This window comes from Camelus dromedarius, chromosome 6, assembly GCF_036321535.1.
Source record: "Camelus dromedarius isolate mCamDro1 chromosome 6, mCamDro1.pat, whole genome shotgun sequence".
NCBI classification, from domain to species: domain Eukaryota; kingdom Metazoa; phylum Chordata; class Mammalia; order Artiodactyla; family Camelidae; genus Camelus; species Camelus dromedarius.
The window spans coordinates 59,592,556-59,611,944 of record NC_087441.1 but is presented as its reverse complement, the minus strand read 5'-3'; the positions used below and the strand labels follow the sequence as shown (position 1 = coordinate 59,611,944).

Sequence of the window (19,389 nt, the reverse complement as noted above, 5' to 3'; positions counted from 1 at the left end):
AAATTCTAGGGGGTGAGGTCTAGCAAACTGTTTTAACAAGACCTCCAGGTGATGCTAGTAAAACCTCAAAGTTGAGAACTATTGGTCTAGATGCTTATTTAGGTTCAGGTTAAATACATCTGGCAAGAATATTTCATAGTTAATTGTGTAAACTTCAAATTACGTCCCATCAGAAGACACAGATGTCAGTATGTCCCATTAATGGTGTGGAGCCACCGTGTCTCTCCATTGTAAAAGTATGTTTGCCCTTTGTCGTTGAAAAGAAATGTGCAATAGATGTAGGTTCTTAAATACAAATAAAACCCTAAACAGTAAAAAGCTTACATAATAATAAAATATTCATTGGGAAAAACATTCCATATACAGAACTATTATCGTAATGACACTCCCTAGAGATCCCTTCCATTACTGTGTATTTTCCCATAGGTTTTTCTCTTTTTCAGATATAACCTTACTAATTACCACTTTTAAACAAAAGTGGAACTCTACTGTGCTTCTTCTGCAGCTGACTTTTTAATTTAGTAATATACCTTAGGCGTGTGCAGCTGCCGTGTGCTGTTTAATGGCAGTGTGCTATTTCTGTGTGAGGGGGTATACCCATAATTTTGCTTCCTGCTTTTTTCACTTAATTTTATATCATGAGCATTTTCCCATGTCCTTGGCTTCCTAATATTCCAGCATGTTAATACAACGTCGTTCATTTAACCATTCCTTTTGTTAGACACTAAATTTGCTTACACTTTTTCACTCTAATAAATAATGACTGAACGTTTATAAGCATAAACTTTTGATTGCTTTCCAGGTTATTTGCTCAGAATTAGGATAATTGGGTCCAAAGTTAAGACTATGTTTAAGGCTCTTGATAAATATTGGCAAACTACTTAATGGAAAGGTTGTGCCCGTTTATATCCTATCAGCAGTATCGAGTTTCTGTCTCAAACCTTTGCCATCATTAATGTTAACATTTTTTTTTAAAAAAGGTTTTGCCAAACTGATTAAGGACATTTGTTTAATTTTTATTTCCTTGTTGACTAGTGAAATTTAACATTAAGGTTTATTTGTTATTTGCACTTCATAGAAAGCCCACTTAAAAAATCTCTTCTTAAACCATAATTCATTAGTTATGACTGTTTTGTGAATAAAACCCCACTTCAGGTACCCCAAGCCCAGAGAGGAATGTGTTAGGTGAATGGTGAGAGGTCTCAAGGACCTACACTCTGGTTCAAGGAAGGTGACAGATTCAGTCGTAGATTCTTAGTCCAAATTCCCAGTCTCAGGGAAAGGACTCCGGGCCCAGTGTGAGTCAGGTGCGCGTGCCTGGGCCAGTCAGCCCTGCCCCGGGAACACGCCCACGGATCAGCATGGGTGCTCCGGGCTGAGCCATCTGGCTGGGCAGGGGATAGGAGGTGGAGGGGAGCAGGCCAGTCGTCGAAAACAGGAGGAAAGCAGTTCACAGGAAGACGTGAGGGCTAAAGAGGGCAAACAGAAGGCGCTTGCTGCATCTCCAGAACTGATGCAGCTTTTTTATTTTTGAACATTTGGGTGTGGAAAATCAGGTATGTCCCTGACGGGAGGGGAACTCGGCGGTGAGCCCTCAGTGGGTGGCTCCCGCTAACACCAGCTCCTTTCTCTTCTTTGGACCTTGTCCAAGCCTTTGAAGTCTGGCCCCTCCCGGTGTTGGAGCCCTACAGGAGATGTCTGGGTGGGGGTGGGCATGTGATTGAAAGGTGACAGTCATTTGCCCCCTGAAGCAATCCCTTTGAACTCCTTCCACACCCTTCTTCCCGGGCTTTGACTACTTTCAGTGAAGGGCCAAGAGGATTTGTTCTCTTTTATTCTGGGATAAAAGCCCAGAATATTCAGCTTCTTCCATGTCCTCTTGGCAGCCACTAACATTTAAAAAAACCAATTTTTTAAAAAGAGGAGGTGGGATAGCGCCATACTTCTTGAAATAAGTCTTGGAGATAATGTTCTAAGACCTATAAAAATTCTTTTACCTACAAGGACTGTATTGGCTTGAGTTGTATATTTACTGTGCTTTATTTATGGTCTTTTAAACCCCTTAAGACTTTTAAAGGAGAAAAAGAAAGTAGCATTAACAGAAACAGGCTCAGGAATTCTGAAAAGCTTGAGTTCCATGAATGTCACAAGAAGAGGGAAGGGCAAGGAGCTGAGGTCTGCTGGCCTCTGCCCGGCCCCTGCCTGGTACCCCAGGGCCCATCCCCAGGTCATCTTGGTCATGCTCCCTTTGCCCATTGAATCCTAGATGCGTGTCCTGGACAAGCTGATGGTTGAGCGACTCTCAGCAGAGAGGACAGAGTGCCTGAACCGCCTGCAACAGCACTCGGACACGGAAAAGCACGAGGGAGAGAAACGGCAGGTGAAGACCAGGATCTGTCTGTCTTGATCTTGTGATTTACCACCCGTCTCTCCTGCGTTAAGGGACTCGGACCCAACATTGAAAGCTCCCAGGTCGAGGCCCTCTAAGAGCGTTCACATTGCAGAGCATGCCATTTTTCTAACCTGAAATGTAGTTAATAGAAAAGAACCCAGGGTTCAGCTCATGTTTGTGGCTGAATATGCCTGCAACAGGCAGAGGCCGAACAGTCTATAGAGTGTTCCAGGGGAGAGGTCAGCTCTGCCCTGAATCAGTTCTGCATCGTGGCTCTGTTGGGCCGTGACTCTTTGTTGCACAAGGCTTGATTCTTACCCTTAGAGAGTTTGGGTCGCCCCAGGACAGCAGACATGAAATGAGCACTTGTGAGTGTGTGAGTTCTTGCTTCCATCAGCTTGGTTTGGAAGACTTGGGAAGCCTTGAGTGTTTGTGTTTAAGGTGCCTCTGGGTCACTTAATAAAGATCATCGTCAGTACTCAGCTTGGGCACTGGGGGAGTCCTGGGCTTCAGAGGGTCAACAGAGAGTGCTGTGTGGCCAGTGGGATGTGGGTAACCCACAACTTCGGGGCTTGTCAGGATAATAATTGAAAAGCCTACTCTTGATGCTTTAATTCATATATCATGTATCAAATTCTCCCGATTATTTTGTGTACTAACTTGTGGGGTTTTTTTTTCAGATGTCCTTGGTGGATGAATTAAAAACCTGGTGCATGTTAAAGATTCAGAATCTGGAGATGAAGCTTTCTGGAGATTCTAGGGTGTCCAGGACTAAATCCACACCTTCCACTTATGAGTCCTCCACAGGTAACTGACTTGCAGAGAGAGCCCCTCCATCCAAAGGTGGTGATACCCCCCTGGGTTGCGTTCTCTCCTGCACAAAGGCAGCCCATGTGGTAGGGCTACAGAAGATGCTGGATTGGACGTGAACTCTGTGGGGGCAAGGACCGTGTTTTGCTCACTATGGTATATGCAGTTCCTGTACAGTAATACAACACTGCTATTTAAGTGTTCAAAAATATTTAAGTGAAAGAAAAAAAGAATTGTTGATGGTTGACAGTAGTGCAATACTGATGGTGAAAGAGTGGACCCTTAAGATGGGGTGAGGAGATTGTCTCCTCAGCAGAGAACCCACCCTAGCCCTTGTACTGCTTTCCCTTTCTTCTCGATCAGCCTTCTACCTTTGGACAACCCAGTACACCCTCATTAAATAGAAGTTCATATACCGAAGCTGCCCCAGGGGCTAGATAAGAGAAGCTTTGCGCAGAGCATCTTTGCAGTAGCTGCAGTGGTTATGCTCAGTGATGGTCCTTTGAAGACATCACAGGCTTAGTAATTAGACCTCCATAGGGGAATTTTGATACGTCAAGTGTTTCACATTCCCATAGACCATCTCCACATCTGTGGTTTTATCTTCCTTGTACCCGTAACAGTGGGAGAAATCCTGGGCAAATTTTTCATGCTAGGACTAGTTACAGAACTTGCCGTGGAGCTCTGGGTACAAGGAATAGGACCACCTCTCCAAATGAGAGCTTTGGTCAACGGACTAATAACTGGGGCGATGGTGTGGAAAAGGCCCAGAAGTTAGAGAATGGGGGTGTTCATTCTTATCAATAAGCACCCAGTTCTCTTTTGGGACATGTGGTGAGATGTGTCATCCTTAGCAATCAGGAAATGATACCCAGAGCCTTCTAGTGTAGATTGAGACAGGCTAAAGGAGAGGCCAGTGTTGTTTTTGGCATAGATGCCACCAGTGTGTCTAACACAGTATCCATGAAAGCCCCGATGAAACAAAATGATCATGAGGGGTGAAGTGGAGCGGGGGGGACAGGAGAAGGTGTACATAGTGGGTGATGATTGAAGAGGCTGGCGGGTTACAGGATTCCCAGGACACAAACGCCGACCCACGTGGCTGGATGGACATGCATTCAATCACTCTGAGTTTTGTTTTCCTTCCAAAACCAGGTGTGGATCAGTCGGTGGTGACTGCAGGTCCAGTGGCAGCTTCGGACAGTTCCCCTCCGGTGGTCAGGCCCAAGGAGAAGGCCCTCAGCTCCACAGCGACCCACAGACTCCAGCAGGAGCTGTCTTCCTCCGACTGCACGGGCTCCCGACTGAGGAATGTCAAGGTCCAGACAGCCTTGCTCCCTTTGAAAGAGGCCACCAAATGTGATCTGCAGGCTGGGCCCTGTGTTGACAGAGGCACCCAAACCAAGAAGTCTGGGAAAAGTGGGCAGACGAGGCACCGGACCCAGCAGCCAGCGCCCAGCAACACCTGTAGGCAGCTGCCCCCAGCAGCAGGCGGCGAGCAGACCGCCCCCCACCTCCGAGACACCTCCCAGGCGCTGGAGCTCACCCAGTATTTTTTTGAGGCTGTCTCTACCCAGATGGAAAAGTGGTATGAAAGGAAGATTGAAGAGGCACGGAGCCAAGCCAGTCAGAAGGCCCAGCAAGACAAGGCCACGCTGGAGGAACACATTAAAAGTTTAGAGGAGGAACTTGCTAAACTGAGGACTAAGGTACAGAAGGAAAACTAGGGCCTGGGAAGTGGCACCAGACAGGACTGTTGAGGATTTCCAGTCCGTCGGCTGCTACTACGCACAGAGCAGACTTGCCTTTAAAAAAAATCACTAATTTCTAAAATGTGCCAGACACAGTCTTCCTATGCCCTGAGGTTATGAAGACGTCAACAATTAGACTGAAACCAGGGGAAGCTTGCTTAGTTTTAGGTTTCATTACAAACTCAAAATCTCAGCCCAAGTTCATCTGAAGTTCAAAAGCTCAGATTAAGCAAGCCATGCTAACGAATGGAAGGATGTTTAAACCCAAACCCTAATATTCAGGATATGAAACAATGTAAATGAAGAGCAGGGAAAGATATTAATCCCCTGTGAACTGAAATCAAGCAGTCACTCTTATGTAAAACACACCCGCCGTGCCTGGACCAGAGTGTCTTTCTGTAAGAGCTGCAACAGACCCGCTAAACCCTCGCCCTCAAGTCTGCAGTTCTCACAATGCCGATGTTTTAACCAGGGGAAAACTTAAATAAATTTTGAGGAGAAAGATTTTCATGATGTCACAAGACCCAGGATATCTTAAAATGTTTCAAAAAATCAAAGTGTATTTAAATAATGAGTAATTGACTCATAGCACTGGAGATGTTTGTTAATAAATGAACTCAAATGAGAAAGGTGCACATCATTTGATCATGGCTTCTGTATATTTCAGCCAAAATACAGAAACACTACAATCATAGTGATTTCTAAAGCGGATTAATGGAAAAAAAATTCATGTAACAATGAAACTTCTATAAACCAACTCACAGCCATTTATCTTAGAGTACTTTTCTGAATTTGAGCATAGTGGTCTACATTTTATAAAGAAATAAGGCTGTTTATTAAAAAGTATTTCATTTTGAATTGAGTTCTGTCATTGAAGGACCTCAAAAGCTTTCCACTGCTTTGCGGTGACTATATCAAGGTAAATAATTCAGTAACTTGATTTAGATTGCCCAGCTTCCTGGAGCCCTGTGGATTTTACCCTGCTCTATGGAGTACAGAGTTGCAAAAGTAGCTTAGGTAAGTTGAAATTTTGAATTTACTTATCTTCCTGGCTTCTTGTCCCTTGCAATGTGGCATTATATTCATCTCCTCAAAATTCCATATGTGCATAGAAACCTTGATTCCATTTCTATAAACCAAGTAACTGTTGTGTGTAATTTTGAATAAAGTGTTGCTCAGTGAGCCAAAGGGAAAATTATGACTTCTCGACCTGGGAATACCCAGAAAAACAAAATATGCATTTAGTCCCTGTGTTTTCTGCCCATGGAGCTCACAGTTCTTTTGGCTTGTTCTTTTAAATAGTGATCATCTGTGGGTCTAGGCATTCCTAATAAATGTAGAGGTGTAGGTCATCGTTGCAGAACCAGGATAGGGAATTAATTTGATGTTCTCTGAAGTTTATCTTCAGGTTCGTAAGCTCGTCTTGCTCCTCCACTACCAGGTGGGATGGCTCGTCCCCAGAGACTCACTGGATTGCTAACTCCAGGGGCACTTGGGTCTCTTCACTTCCCTATTTGTTCCCAATGCAGAATCACAGGACTGTAGAGCTAGATGGTACCTTGAGTTTTCTAAATCAATCCCCAACAGGGTATCACTAACCTCTTTAGAACCCTTCCTCAGTTTACATCAGTTTGTTGGGAGCTGCCTGACACTGAAACCCTGAGATGTTCAGTAAGTCATGTTCCAAGCAGCAACTGTTTTCACCTATTAGGAAAGTCTGCTACTTCAAGGGTTGTCCTTGTTAAGAAATGCTGAAAAAGATTTTAACTGTCGGGACTATCGAGCACTTGGGTGGGAAGTATTTTGATTACATAACTCCTGTGCATCAGAGGCGGGCAGCTTACTGTGAACTGGAAAATTCTGTCAGTCACAGTTAGGGAAGAGGTTAGGGAGGACCGTGAAGGGTCAGACGCTCCTAGTCTGGCAGGTGATGTGGATCTTGTCTCCCAGGGAAAGGAAAACCAATACGCTAGGAACCTGAGCAGGGTCAGCCAGCCTCTAACCCAAAGAGATCACAGCCTCTCAAGACCAATGCAATAGCTTTTTCAACACCTGTGGTCTGCTTTTGTTCCTTAGCATTGTCAAAAACTTGACTACGGGTCTCATGTGTTTTTATTTTTTTTCCCTGTGCTATCTGCTAAAATGCACAAATGCCACAGCAGTGCTTTTCCAAAGCAGCAGAACTATTAACAATTTACAACAGTGTAGGTTGTGTTTCAAACAGGCTGGAATTTTCAATAGCTGAGGGAATTACGTAAAACACAAAAGATGTACAATATTGCAGTTTAAAAAATTGTTAGTGTATTATTGCATTGAGTATGGTAAATACCTGCGGCAGACTGAATATTAGTTCTAACCTTACTTTTGACTTTGGGAGCCCAAAATAAAGGAAGTGATGTTTTCATGTTTATACCCTCTTTTTTTTTTTTTTTTTTTTTTCAGTCAAGCGTTGATGCTTAAGAGGTATGTTGTCTTCTATTTAATATTTTTATCATCTTGAATTTCTCTTTGAGCATTAAATATAGTTCTCAACTCTATGGATAGTATTCCTTATTTAAAAAATGAAAGTGAATACTTTGTTCAGCCTACGTTTTCATTTGTGTGGTTGACCAAATTTTATGGTTCCTGCAAAAGAGTGCCTTCGCCTAGCTATGCTTACTTTGTTTCTAATAATGTAATTTAGAGCAGATACACCTGCTTGAAAGGAAAGATCACGTGGACTGCTTGAAAAAGTAAAAATTTAAAGCCTGCTGTAACATGAAAAGATTCCTCAGTATAAGCTTAAACAAATGTTTAAACTGTTGACCTTGTGGAAACTACTGAACAAAGCAGAAGGGGACAGGACATCACTTGCAATTTTACGCAGGCTAAGGTAACATTTTTTGACTAACAAATTGTTTCTAAAAGCTAAATATATTTCTTGTGATAAAAAAGCTAGGTACTTTAAGTATTTTAGTATTTAAGTATATTAAGGTGTAAAAGACAAACTAGTTTTAAAAAACGAATGACCTTTTAGAATGTTTTATGAATAAGAAATACTTTGAAATATATTTTCAGTTGTAATTTTATTTAAGGGGAAATACCCTTTTCCTGTTCTATTCACTCAAATATTCTGACTCTGAATACATTACTTTAAATTCATGGGAAACAAAAGCAAGACAGTGCAGTAAAGCACTTTCTAGAAATCAAAATGGACTGGGTGAAAATGATTTACTCTTTCTCAGCAAACAGAAGTAGAAAACTTAATCCTAAAGTATTTCTCAAATGCCTGACTCAAGGAAGGAGATGGCTGGTGGTAACTTCTAGTTTGGCACAGGGTGACAATTTACTTTTGATCCTGTTTGAGCCTTACTCTACATAATCCCATTTTTTTTTCCCAAGGTAAATGTGAGCTGCTTCCTTTTGGCTTTTAACTCGGATTTTCCTTATTCCATAAAAGGTAATTTAGCCACATAAGCGTTGGTCTCTCTCACTCAGCTTCACCTGAGAGGTGTGACTACAGTAATACAAACCCCCCAGGAAATATGTTTTGCCTTCCTCAAACATTAGAAGTTCACTTGTCTCTGCAGACACACCCGCAGCCATGTCTGTGCCGTGGTTTTCAAATGTCAATGGCGCAACTTAAAGGGGGGAAATGACACGGGGGCCGCCAACATAGTAAATAATAAATAGCCTGGTGCCACTTCTCAGATGCTAGAAACTTTTGTATTTTAAAAACTTATAATGTAGAAAGATGGATTTATTGTAGTTCATATACATGACTCAAACATTCAGCTACCTTAAAATTAAACTTCAGGAACAAACCTTTAACATTCAAACAAGAGCATAGTTTACAGGGAACACCCAGGAAGTTAATTTGCCCGATCCACAATACAGACAATGAATACAATGTGTTCCACCAGCAGTTCTATTCTGGCCAACGTCTTAATGACCATGGTTTCACATGTGAGAAGAAATTGCTAAATAAATCTCCTGTTGGGCTAACCAACAGACTTGTCCTATAATTCAGAGGAGATAATCAAAGATTTAAGTGAACTAATTAAATGAAAGTGTTCTTTGGAGATGACGGTAAAAGCTTGTCTGTGAGAATAATCTTAGCCTCTATAAGACGAAAACTCAGGTTTTACTGTTTTATCCACTTAAGAAACCAAAATCAAAACAAAACCCCAAATAAGGTCTTTTTGGGGACTCTGTGGTATTTGATTCTTGCACAGACAGACCACAAATGCTCTCACATCGTCCACATACACCACTGTTAGAAAGAACATCAAAGTCACTGACTGCCACACTTCATAAAGGGAAGATTTTAGCTTCAAGATTTTAGATATACTAAAGACAGGCTGTGCTTGAGTATGTCCATTGTACCACACACACAAAACAAGTATTTCTAAGGTGTTCTCTGTTCAGAAACTGTTCACGAATGCTTTTCCTTCTGTTTGTCAGATGGCTTGACTAATGTACATCTATATAAAACCCTGAAAATTGGCTCATGCAAACATTTTAAATGAGTGCATCCTCCCGTGGAAGAGTATGCAGAATTATTTTGTCCTGTGGGCTCTGAGGCTGTGGGTGGCTCAGGTGGGCCCTGGCAATGCAAGTTATTGACATGTCACTCTCCAGTGGCACATGGTCCAATACCAGATACCATTTATCACTCTGCAAAATTTTGTCTACATCTTTTAGATACTGGTCAGATTCTTGGGTTGACTTTTTAGATCTGTTCTATAAGTGAACTGCCAATCCCAGCCTCTTCCACAAGCTTTCACTTGCACTAAATTGTTACACTTTTGATCTCTTTCAAGTGTCCTGAAGTCAACTTTTGTCTCCAATGTACTCTTCAAATTATATTTTTTCCTGTGACTGGAGGAGAACCTAATGCACTGAGGAACTTCCTTAATCATTTATTTTACTTTCTCTGCAGATGTGAAGGTAACCACATTTGTTTCATCCAGAAGTTGCCTCCTCTTTTTGGGAAGTGCTTTGGTGAGTTCATTAAGTTTCTTTCTCTCTTTCCAATAAAATTCTAGATTCCCAGTGGAGATCTTTTCAGAGAATCCTCTGATCATGACACACCTGAAGGACGTACCTCAACCACCATGAGGGGTAACATGGAAGGATTTCTAAAGAAAGCTCCAGGGTGTCTCCTGAGGTCAGTATATCTACGGTCCTACATCTCACATTGTTTTTTAAAACAGCTTTATTGACTTACACAATGTTATTTGTCAATTATATCTGAGAACAAGTAGGGGGAACAACAGCTTTATTGAGATATAATTCACATCCCATACATGTAAAATGTACAATTCAATAGATTTTGGTATATTCAGAGTTGTGCAACCAACACTGCAGTCTAACTTGAGTATTTTCATCATCCCAAAAAGAGACCCCATAGCCGTTGGCACTTACTCTCCAGTCCATCCACAGCCCTTGGCAACCACTAATCTTTCTGCCTTTTTTTTATGCATTTCATATAAATGGAGTCATACAATATGTGATCTTTTGTGACTGGCCTCTTAATGTTTTCAAGGTTCATCCATGTGTAACATGTATCCGTACCTCATTGCCTTTTCTTTGCTAAATAATACTTTATTATATGGTTATGCATTTTATTTATCCATTAATCAGTTGATGGGCATTTGGATTGTCTACTTTTTGGCTATTATGAGTAATACCGTTTAACCTTTTGGGCAACTGACAGTTGGTTTTCCAAAGTGGGTGCACAATTTTATAGTCCCACCAGCAGTGTATAAGGGTTTCAGTTTCTCCACATCTTCACCAACATTTGTTATTACCTACCTTTTTAATTATAGCCATTCTAGTGGATGCGAATAGTATCTCATGGTGGTTTTGATTTGTATTTCCCTGGTAATTAACCGTTTGAACATCTTTTTATGTGCTGACCATCTGTTGTACTGATTTTTGCTGCTTACAAAAACTGGTGACACATCCAGAAACATTTTCAAAATACAGGGTCTGTTTTGCAGTGCTAAGGCATTTGCTCTGGTGCACTTTTCTTGGCTCCCTCTGATCTGCCGTGCTTCATGTTCTGAGAGTTTGCCCAAGGGCTCTATATACAGTTTCACTTGGCTTTGGGCTGCCCATTGTTGAGCCTAAGCTCAACCTGAACACATGGAGACTTCGGAAATCTTGCAGAATAATGCTATAGTTAAGATCTGGCTAAAGCAAGTGTTTTTTCTAACTCCTTGAGCTGCATATTGCCTTGAGTAATCATCATCCGGATTGCGTCCTGTAGAAGAAAGTGAAATCTGGTCACTGTTTTAATTGGTTAAACAAAGTACAGTTCTCCCATTTTGTTAAAGTCAAGAACCAATACTGAGAATTGGAGCTGCTGTGTTTTAGGAAAGCCAAAAGCTCACAATTAGGGGTACACAGTGTCTGGCATACTTTCATACATCCCAGTCATACTTCCTAAACCATCATGCTGGAATATTATCTTTCCATGGTGGGGAGGGAGTGTTAACAGAAAAGTTGGGTGATACTACCACAGAGTGTAGATATAGCACATATTGTAAAATTTAAAACATCAGTTAAGTGAAAAATCAGTAACATTAAGAGCAGTGATCAAGATATACCATCTCAGTGACATTCCAAGATATCTACTAAATTTTAAGAAACTCATTCATCAGTACAAAAGGGTCAGGGCCTTTCCTTAACAAGACCTTGGTCTCACCTCTTCAGTGACACTTTTGTTTCTTTTGAATTCTTCCCTTGCCCAGTCCTTCAGATATCTGCGATCAGAATCATTCGGAACTTGCCGAATTGCCTGCAAAATCCTTCTGTAGAGTTGGAGAACTTGTTGCCTTCTCAGAAACTGTACAGGGGAGGAGAAATGGCCATTACAGCTGCAGCAGTGACAACCCAGTGGGCTCTGCTTTAGCAAACCCAACTGTCACAAGATGACTTATCTTTGGTCCTCAGTCTTTAAGAGGGCAAAGAAAAACACCTTTTATTCTTTTAAGACAACTGCAATAAGTTTACTTGGGCTGTCTTACTCCTCTGTCAAACATAATAACCCTTACAATCAAGGGCTGACGACTGGGCAGGAAAAAAGGCTCCCAGTCTCTTAAAAGCTGTAACCACAGTAACGGCATTTTTCCTAAATTAATGCAGTTAAAATCCCTTGGTAATCGCATCTGCTCCTTCCCACAGCTCAGTGCAAAAGGCAGAGCAGTCTTTACCACGGCCACTAGGCAGCAGAGACATCCGGGCTTAGAGGTGAAGAGCCGGCCCGCCTCGTCATCCGGGACTCGAGGGCAGCCCCGCCCCCCTGCGCTTCCCGTTGGCCCAGCGCCGCGAAGCTCCGCCCCCCGTCCAGAGCCAATCACAGAGGGCCGCCCGCCCCAGTCTTCCCCGAGGCCCATTCTGCAGATTGAGTGGAGGGAGCGGCAGAGAATCGAGCCCAGACCCCGGAAAACTACCCTGAGAGGCCGGCGAGAACAGCAGGTACCTGCTTTAGCGTTAGCGTCGCTGGGGGTAACCGGGAAGTGGCCATGTCCTCCAGCTGCGCGGTTCGCCAGGGCCCCAGCGCGCAGGAGCGGAAGTGGCGTGACGGGGCGGGGCGAGCCCGGTTTCCCGGGAGACTGGCTGCGGAGTGTGCGTTGGCTTCTATCAGTCGGAAGCCCGGGGGTTTGGACCCTGTTTAGTGAGCAGTTTCACTTTCTTAGCCTGTTTTCTCATCCGTGAAATGAGTTAACCATTCTTGCGTCATGGATTGTTCTGAGAATGGAAGAGTGGTAAGGTGCCAGTTCCCGGCACGTGGTTAAGAGTTTCATTAAAAGAAAGTTAAGGGTTTTGGGGGTGAGGGGAGAAAACGTCTTCACTATATTCCTTTTGAGATTTAGTGTGCATAGTTAAAAATACTAAAGTTCTAAATGTTAATTTCTCTTAAAACTTGTATCCTGCTCTTGTCTTTTTTTTTTTTCCCTTCTCGTTTTCATCCTCTTTTCTATCGTAAGCATTTTTCCTGGTGCTCTAGTTTTCATAATCGTCGGACGTTAAGTTACAAAGCTTTTAAATGGTTGTCCCATTGCGGCTTTAAGATTTTGTATTGTTGATAACGAGAAACTGAACATCCCTACACCTTAAGGTTTTATTTCACTATACTTGTTTTATCCTCCTCTCAACCCGCGCCAGGCTGTTACTGTAAGTGGGGTTAGTGAATACTTCGTACTTTTAAAAATGGGATTGTTCCGAACACAGTCAAAAATGTTACCCGTTTACTGAGCATTTACTTGATTGCCTCACTTGTTGGAATTGTTGGCGCTCCCTTTTCCTAGTTGTGTTCTGGCTACTTCACGACCCTCTCCCCCCGGCCCCTTACCTGTTTCCTCATCTGTACAGCAAAATAATGGCATCTACCCGAGTTGTTACATGTAGTATGCTGAGAACAGGACCCAGCACATTCAAGCACTCTAGTGATTAGCTATTTTAAACATTACCTTGGCACTGTGTGAAGCGATGCTAATGTCATCACTTATTTCAAAATGTGGCTACTAATTAGCAATTCACTGATTTTCTTTCAAAAAGTCAGTGAAGCTAAACATCCTTTGCCACTTCTACTTGTTCTGTGAGTTGTCTTTTGACTTTGGTCCATTTATGATGATCCAGACTTTTATTCTAATTTTATATGGGTTGTTTGCCTATTTAACTTTTAAGTTTGATCCTTTTCTTTTTATAGCTTTGTTTCTATACAGTCATGTGTATTTTCTTTTCTTTTGAGACTTTTCAGTTTCATCTTCTCCCTTTCCGAGCTTTGTAATTCTTTAAAACAATTTTTTTTCATTGTGTTAATGTTTAAAATATTTACTCCATCTAGAATTTTGGTTTCTAGCATGACAGGGATGTAAGTTCTTTTCCAGCTGTAAACTATAACTTTAATACCATTTATGAACTAATTCATTCATCTTCCTGGGCTTTGTGATACTTGTGGTAAATTCTTTTAGGGTTTGAATAATCCTCAGGATTATTTCATCTGGGATTAGTATGTTATGTTATTGTTTCATTATCTGGTGGGAATACTCCCTCGTAGTATCTTGTAAGAATCTTCTATTGATGTTCTGCGTGGCCTTTAGAAATGTTTTGTATCATTTCCCTCTAAATCGTTAGATGAAAAATGCGTGGAACACTGGCGATTCCAGGGCCACTGTGTTTTGCTGTGACCAGATGGGAGAGAAGGGACAAGAGCCAGGTTATGCTAAGCAGCAGGAATGGTACCTTCTTCACAGGAATCCAGAAAGATGTCCTTGGATGTTGTGTGATGAAGTGAAGCTAGCAAAGTGATTAGCAGTTCAGGCTATATTTTAACAGAGCCGCAGCTGCCATGCAGTCAGAGGAAAGCAGAATGGAAGACAGGATAAATGTCCAGAAGTTAGGACAAGATCTGGGTTTGGATGGAGATGAAGAGGAAAGTAAGGCAGATGTAAAGGTCGAGCTCCAGGTGAGAGAGCAAGCCTGTCCGAAGCAGCTTCTCAGTGACTCAGGCATGTCCACCTCTCACCCAACCTCATTGTTCCTGACGGGTATCAAGGGACTGCTACTGTGCTTCCTAACCCCTTTCCCATCACAGCACAAACTGGAGATGGCACTCTTGTGCAACCTGGCTTACTGGAATTCTTCTGTTCCAGGCCCAGGACCAAGTGAACCATTGTATTGGTACACCAGTTGGGAAGCTCCAGGTTAACTGGTCCTGTCAGTTAAAGGTAGACATGATCGATGGCATCACAGTCCTCATGCTGGTGTCCTTCCCTGTTAGACCCACCCCTGCTGGAAGGTTAAACTTCCTGCCGCCCAGAGGGTTTTGGCTGATGACACATCTCTTCCACTTACAGTTCATCTTGGAGCAGTATCTTTATGAGCCATTGTGTCTTTCCACCAACTTGCCCTTCATCTTCTGCCACGAGGCCAGCATGCTGGGGCTCACCCATCAGACATAAGCACAATCAAGAAACACACCCTGACTGTAGTTAAGCCCCTACACAGCATAAACTAGTGACAGCCAGGTGATCCAGCAGACACGAGGCCGAGCACGCCTTCTGAGCACTCCTGTCATATTCCATGAAGAATGGTCACAAGTAACATCAACAGTGGTATTTTTTTAATAGTTTTCAGAATATAAGCTGCATAGCTTTTTAGAATAAAAAATAACCTCATGTACATGCTTTAGGACACTTGGTTAAACAACAAGCAATCTGTGTCTTTGACCACCTCAAAAGGGTGGCACACTTCACAGTGTAACTTGATAACAGACATGGAGCTAGACAATCACATCGTGACATGTCTACAAAAGAACATTTGGACAGTCAGAAAAACAGCACACAGTTTCAAGTATTCACGCACTGCTTTCTGGCCAAGTAAAAACTGCCTAAAAACCGTTGATGTATTTTGACTGGAAAAAAAGATGTAGCTATTTAGTTCTTCTGGACACAGCATTTCTTTTCCAGAATGAGACCGGCTCAGTTCAGCTTGAAAGCAGTGTGAGGAATGAGTCTTCCTCTTAACTGTTAAGAAAAAAGTGAACTAAAGAAATAAGTTATTAAACAAGGACTATGGCACTGAGAGAATGAAATAAACAAAGGGAAAAATAATTTCTGTCATTGCATAGTCTCCCGAAGCAGCAAATGTGGACACTGAAAAGCCACTTCATTTGTACACAGCCTAAGGATCACTTTCTGATGCTTTGTGAGAACACACATACCACAACCCCACCAAGAGAAGGCAGCTTCTTTCATAAGCACAGTAAGGAAACACCCTCAGACTCTAGAAAGCTGCAGCCGTCTTAGCCCCTTGACAGCTTTGGGTACACACTGTGTGCCTGGCAAGGCCAAGCCTTAGAGCAGGGTCAGGAGAGAAGTTCATTTTGGCCTGTGTCCAGCGGTCCCTGTGAAGGAGAGCGGGCAGCTGGGCCCCAAGGCTGGAGTGCAGCCACCTCTTGGGCCAGGGCTTCCAGGACGAGCCGGAAGGGCAATGCTCCCCCAGGTACGAGACCAGACACCTGCTGCGGTTCCTACTCTGCCCCGGGTTTGTTACAGGAACTGTAGCCCAGGCACAGCAGGAGCACAAGTGCTTTCTCTCGGCCCTGAAATCACAGTGTAAAATAAAATGTATACTGCAATAAATTTTTTGTAGCAGTTGGGTGAACGTTCATAAATCAAGTCTAAGATAAAATACCATTTTAGAGCTGGGAGTTCAGAAACAGTTGTCCAACAGGGAGCACTTGGCAAGCAGTGTTCTTGTGTTCTATGGTTGGTCAGAGGCCGTCACCAGCTCAAACCACTGCCTAAGAGCGTCGCTTAGAGTCTCAGGAAGTGCATTCACGTCACGAAGAATTATGTAGAATGGGAATGGGAACTCTTCCATGTAGGATCGGATTTCAGGCATCTCTCCAGGTCCTTTAAATATTGGTACTTTAATGTCCAAGATAGAATCCTGGCAACAGAAAACATTTTGAGATAAAAACTAATTCAGCGTCCTTGGCTAGCTCTCCTATGATCTCTTTTGCAGACAATTTTTAGGTCTCCTGTTCTAGTTCCTGCATATAAAAGTAGCTTTTATTAAGTAAAACAATTTTTAGAACAATCATCTAGGAGGAGGCAGATCTCTTTCTGAGCACCCCTTCTAGGAGAATGGACACTTAAAGGGGAGGAGAGGGGAAGATTAAAAAAACCTGATTTCCTTACAATGGTATTTCCTATCTACTTGGAATAAGTCACATTAAATCTTTAACTTGCTATCCAGGCCTTAATGTGACCTACAGAGACAGTACTTCCCCTGAACAGAACCACCCTGTGGACCTCTTTAATGAAGTGATTGATGCTTCCTCCTTTGAGGAGGACTCGGCCGAGCTACAAGATACAGCCCTGGGAAGGGCTGGTCTACAGAGAGCAAGGCTGCGATACCTGCAGTGACGCCGTGAAGGGGGAGGTGACCCCCCAGAGTACGAGTCAGCATGGAAAGTGGTCATGAGGATGGTCTCTGCGCCATTCTGAATCCGGGCTTCCTACTCATTAGCTATATAACTGCTCTGTGTTTCTGTCCTTTACGGTAGAGTGGGACTAACGATCCCTGATCACTAAATTACTGCGCAGTTACATGAGAAAATAACTATCAAGTGCCCAGAACAGCGCCCTTCAGGGTGCCGTGAATGTTAGTTCTCAGTATGATGGTGAGACCCAGGCCATTTTTCAGATAGGACGGCTTGAAGAGAATCCCCACTTTCCCCCCTAGAAAAGTGGCTTTTAGTAATCACTCACCCGTGAACTGGGGTTGTCCAACACAACAAAAATGACAAAGATGTTAGCATTCTGGGCAGCCTGAACTGCTGCTAGGACTCTGTCTTTGCCCTCAAGGAAGAGGCCGCGTCCATCAGAGACCACCAGGAGGAGCTGTGCGGTGTCTGTCACAGAACACACAGCAGGAGAGGAAGGAAGAGAACAGAAGGAAAAGCCGTCGTTCACAACTCCAAACTACCCACAGGAGGACAAATAAGTATCGGCTTTCTCTGTTAAAACAGATCTCTGAAACTCATGAATTTTGAGCACAAATAAAGGGGGCCTCCAATTAGATCTGTTACTTTAAATGCCTGAGCCAGAGACAAGGCTGCACAAAGATACATGAAGCTTCTGTCAATGACAGTTTCCCAGTAATGCTTCAGGGTGTGTTGTCTGTAGATCAACTTTGTCCTAGAGCAACATAACACGTGTTTATGGCTATAAAGTATAAAAACAGCAGTACTGAGTAGACCATTAGAAGAAAGTACCCAGATCAGAAGCCTGTAGCTATCTTCCAAATTTCAGTTGTCTGTTACCTTCAGATTCTGTTAATTTCCTGTACCTAACTTTTGTTTTTTCCGTGAAATCAATTCACTTAAAAACTTAAATAAAAGGGACCATTAAAAATAAACAGTAAATAAAAATACTTTAAAAACTTTAGCCCATTTTACAGTATTTCCAGTGAAAGACTAACGCTTGAGGGGCAGGCTGTCTTCTCTGTCAGGGAAGGTTGGCAAGTATTGAGCGGCGCAAATGACTTGCTTCAAACAGGAAGCCTTCCCATGACACAGTCAGGACTGAGGATTCAGGGAAGAGCTAAAGAACTGGTGTGCTGCCAAAGCCCCAACTCAGTCACAGGGGGATTAGCTGGTTCCTGAATTATGTCCTCTGTTTTCCTCTGTTATTAAAATGTGAAAGATAACTGAAATCTATCAAATAGTATATACTAGTTAATGACAAACTAGTTAGTGTCTACATATAAACCTCATGAGTACCGGTTCAATAGAAATTTTTGACTCAATGAATGGGCAAGTAAAAAATTCCAGTGCTTAATATGTCTCTATCATCTCCCGTCTATGTCTCTTCCTATAGTGCACACTTTAAAAGATGGTGATGGGTACAGTGACATGAAGCAAGCAACTTGCAAATAACACAAAGGACAGAAAAGCACTTCGTTAACACAGACAGAAGCATGCAGCTCACCTGGACTGACGTTCTGTGAGAGCTGCTGAGCAGCTGCAAACATACTGGCCACAGACTCTAGGAACTAAACCAGAACCAGAAATAGACAATGAGTAAACTATTAAACTCTCTCCCCATTGTCACAGAGGCTGAAATTACTGCTGGCACTTAAACGACTATCAGATAACCATCTGAAATCTCTAGCAGTCACACTGTCCCTTCCAGCCACCAGTGAAAGGCCAAGGACCCTGGCGCCGCTTGGCATTTACCTTGGGTGCTGCCACTCTCCAGCACAGACAAGACATTTCCCTGCACACACCCCACTAGTGTTCTACGAGATGCCCCAGAGGAAAAGAAAGACTTCCCCTGGGGGATAAGAAGTCAGTAACTCCTCAAATGAACCAAGCAGCTGTCTTCTTCAAATAAAAGAAAATAACAGCATAAAAAGAAGACAAGAAAACAAAATGCCCAGTGCAACATACAGAAAGGAGGCTAAACTAAGGCAGGAATCAGGAGAGAATTGTTATCCCACGCTGTGTTTTGAACTTATGTCATCCTGAGCAAGTCACTGGCTGTATTTTACATCTCTTCTTCTCTGCGCTAAGTGGTAGAGAGAAACTGGCCTCGACCCACTTGATGAGGGTACTGAGAGATGGTTCATTTTTCTGAAATGTTCCAAACCTCTCAAAAAAAACAACAACAAAAAAAAAAACAAAAAAGGAAGCCAGAAAATCAATGATGCAAAGTCAAATGATTTTTTGAGGAACTGAGAAAAAGAGGTCACACCCTATTTAATAATGGATGTCAAGAAAACTTATTCCAGGGAAACACAGGCTGAGGTTTAGACTCTCCCGTATTGTAAATTTTACCTGTCCTAATACCGCACTGGGGAGGAGGGACTTCTAAAAACTGTCTCTCTTACACCAGAAAAATAAACTGCAGAAGACATCTGATATCATTAGCATAC

General features: G+C 42.7%; 3 protein-coding genes across 15 annotated transcripts in view; 1 reads left to right on the top strand and 2 right to left on the bottom strand.

Moving 5' to 3' along the window:
• The window catches only part of ANKRD6 (ankyrin repeat domain 6), a 196,320-nt gene that overhangs the window by 163,765 nt on the left and 13,166 nt on the right, over window positions 1–19,389 (top strand). For 7 of the 12 annotated variants that reach the window (XM_031456043.2, XM_010987694.3, XM_064486862.1 and 4 more), the window contains 9 exons: window positions 2,267–2,380; window positions 3,073–3,199; window positions 4,358–5,970; window positions 7,396–7,416; window positions 7,637–7,825; window positions 8,335–8,392; window positions 9,756–9,882; window positions 9,981–10,102; window positions 12,124–19,386. In XM_031456043.2, the coding sequence (XP_031311903.1) occupies window positions 2,267–2,380; window positions 3,073–3,199; window positions 4,358–4,929 (813 nt within the window). In that variant the 3' untranslated portion in view covers window positions 4,930–5,970; window positions 7,396–7,416; window positions 7,637–7,825; ... (2 more) ...; window positions 9,981–10,102; window positions 12,124–19,386. Of the gene's footprint in view, window positions 1–2,266; window positions 2,381–3,072; window positions 3,200–4,357; window positions 7,364–7,395; window positions 7,417–7,636; window positions 7,826–8,334; window positions 8,393–9,755; window positions 9,883–9,980; window positions 10,103–12,123; window positions 19,387–19,389 lie in introns of those variants that run through there. The other 5 variants (XM_031456038.2, XM_064486861.1, XM_064486860.1 and 2 more) reach the window with 5 other exon arrangements.
• Window positions 10,197–12,495, bottom strand: LYRM2 (LYR motif containing 2). Its single transcript, XM_010987691.3, has 3 exons — window positions 12,422–12,495; window positions 11,645–11,785; window positions 10,197–11,200 (listed from the first exon to the last, which is right to left on the bottom strand). Exons 1-3 carry the CDS (start codon window positions 12,464–12,466, stop codon window positions 11,120–11,122), a joined length of 267 nt encoding a protein of 88 aa, XP_010985993.1. The 5' UTR covers window positions 12,467–12,495; the 3' UTR covers window positions 10,197–11,119.
• Window positions 15,046–19,389, bottom strand: part of MDN1 (midasin AAA ATPase 1) — a 139,620-nt gene continuing 135,276 nt past the window's right edge. Inside the window, exons 100-103 of one of the 2 annotated variants that reach the window (XR_004138165.2) lie at window positions 18,444–18,507; window positions 17,223–17,365; window positions 16,141–16,398; window positions 15,046–16,048 (exon numbers count right to left, since the gene is read on the bottom strand). Coding sequence is in view for 1 of the 2 variants with exons in the window: in XM_064486858.1 (XP_064342928.1) it covers window positions 16,210–16,398; window positions 17,223–17,365; window positions 18,444–18,507 (396 nt within the window). In the remaining variant the exon portion in view is untranslated. Of the gene's footprint in view, window positions 16,399–17,222; window positions 17,366–18,443; window positions 18,508–19,389 lie in introns of both variants that reach the window. The other variant, XM_064486858.1, reaches the window with a different exon arrangement.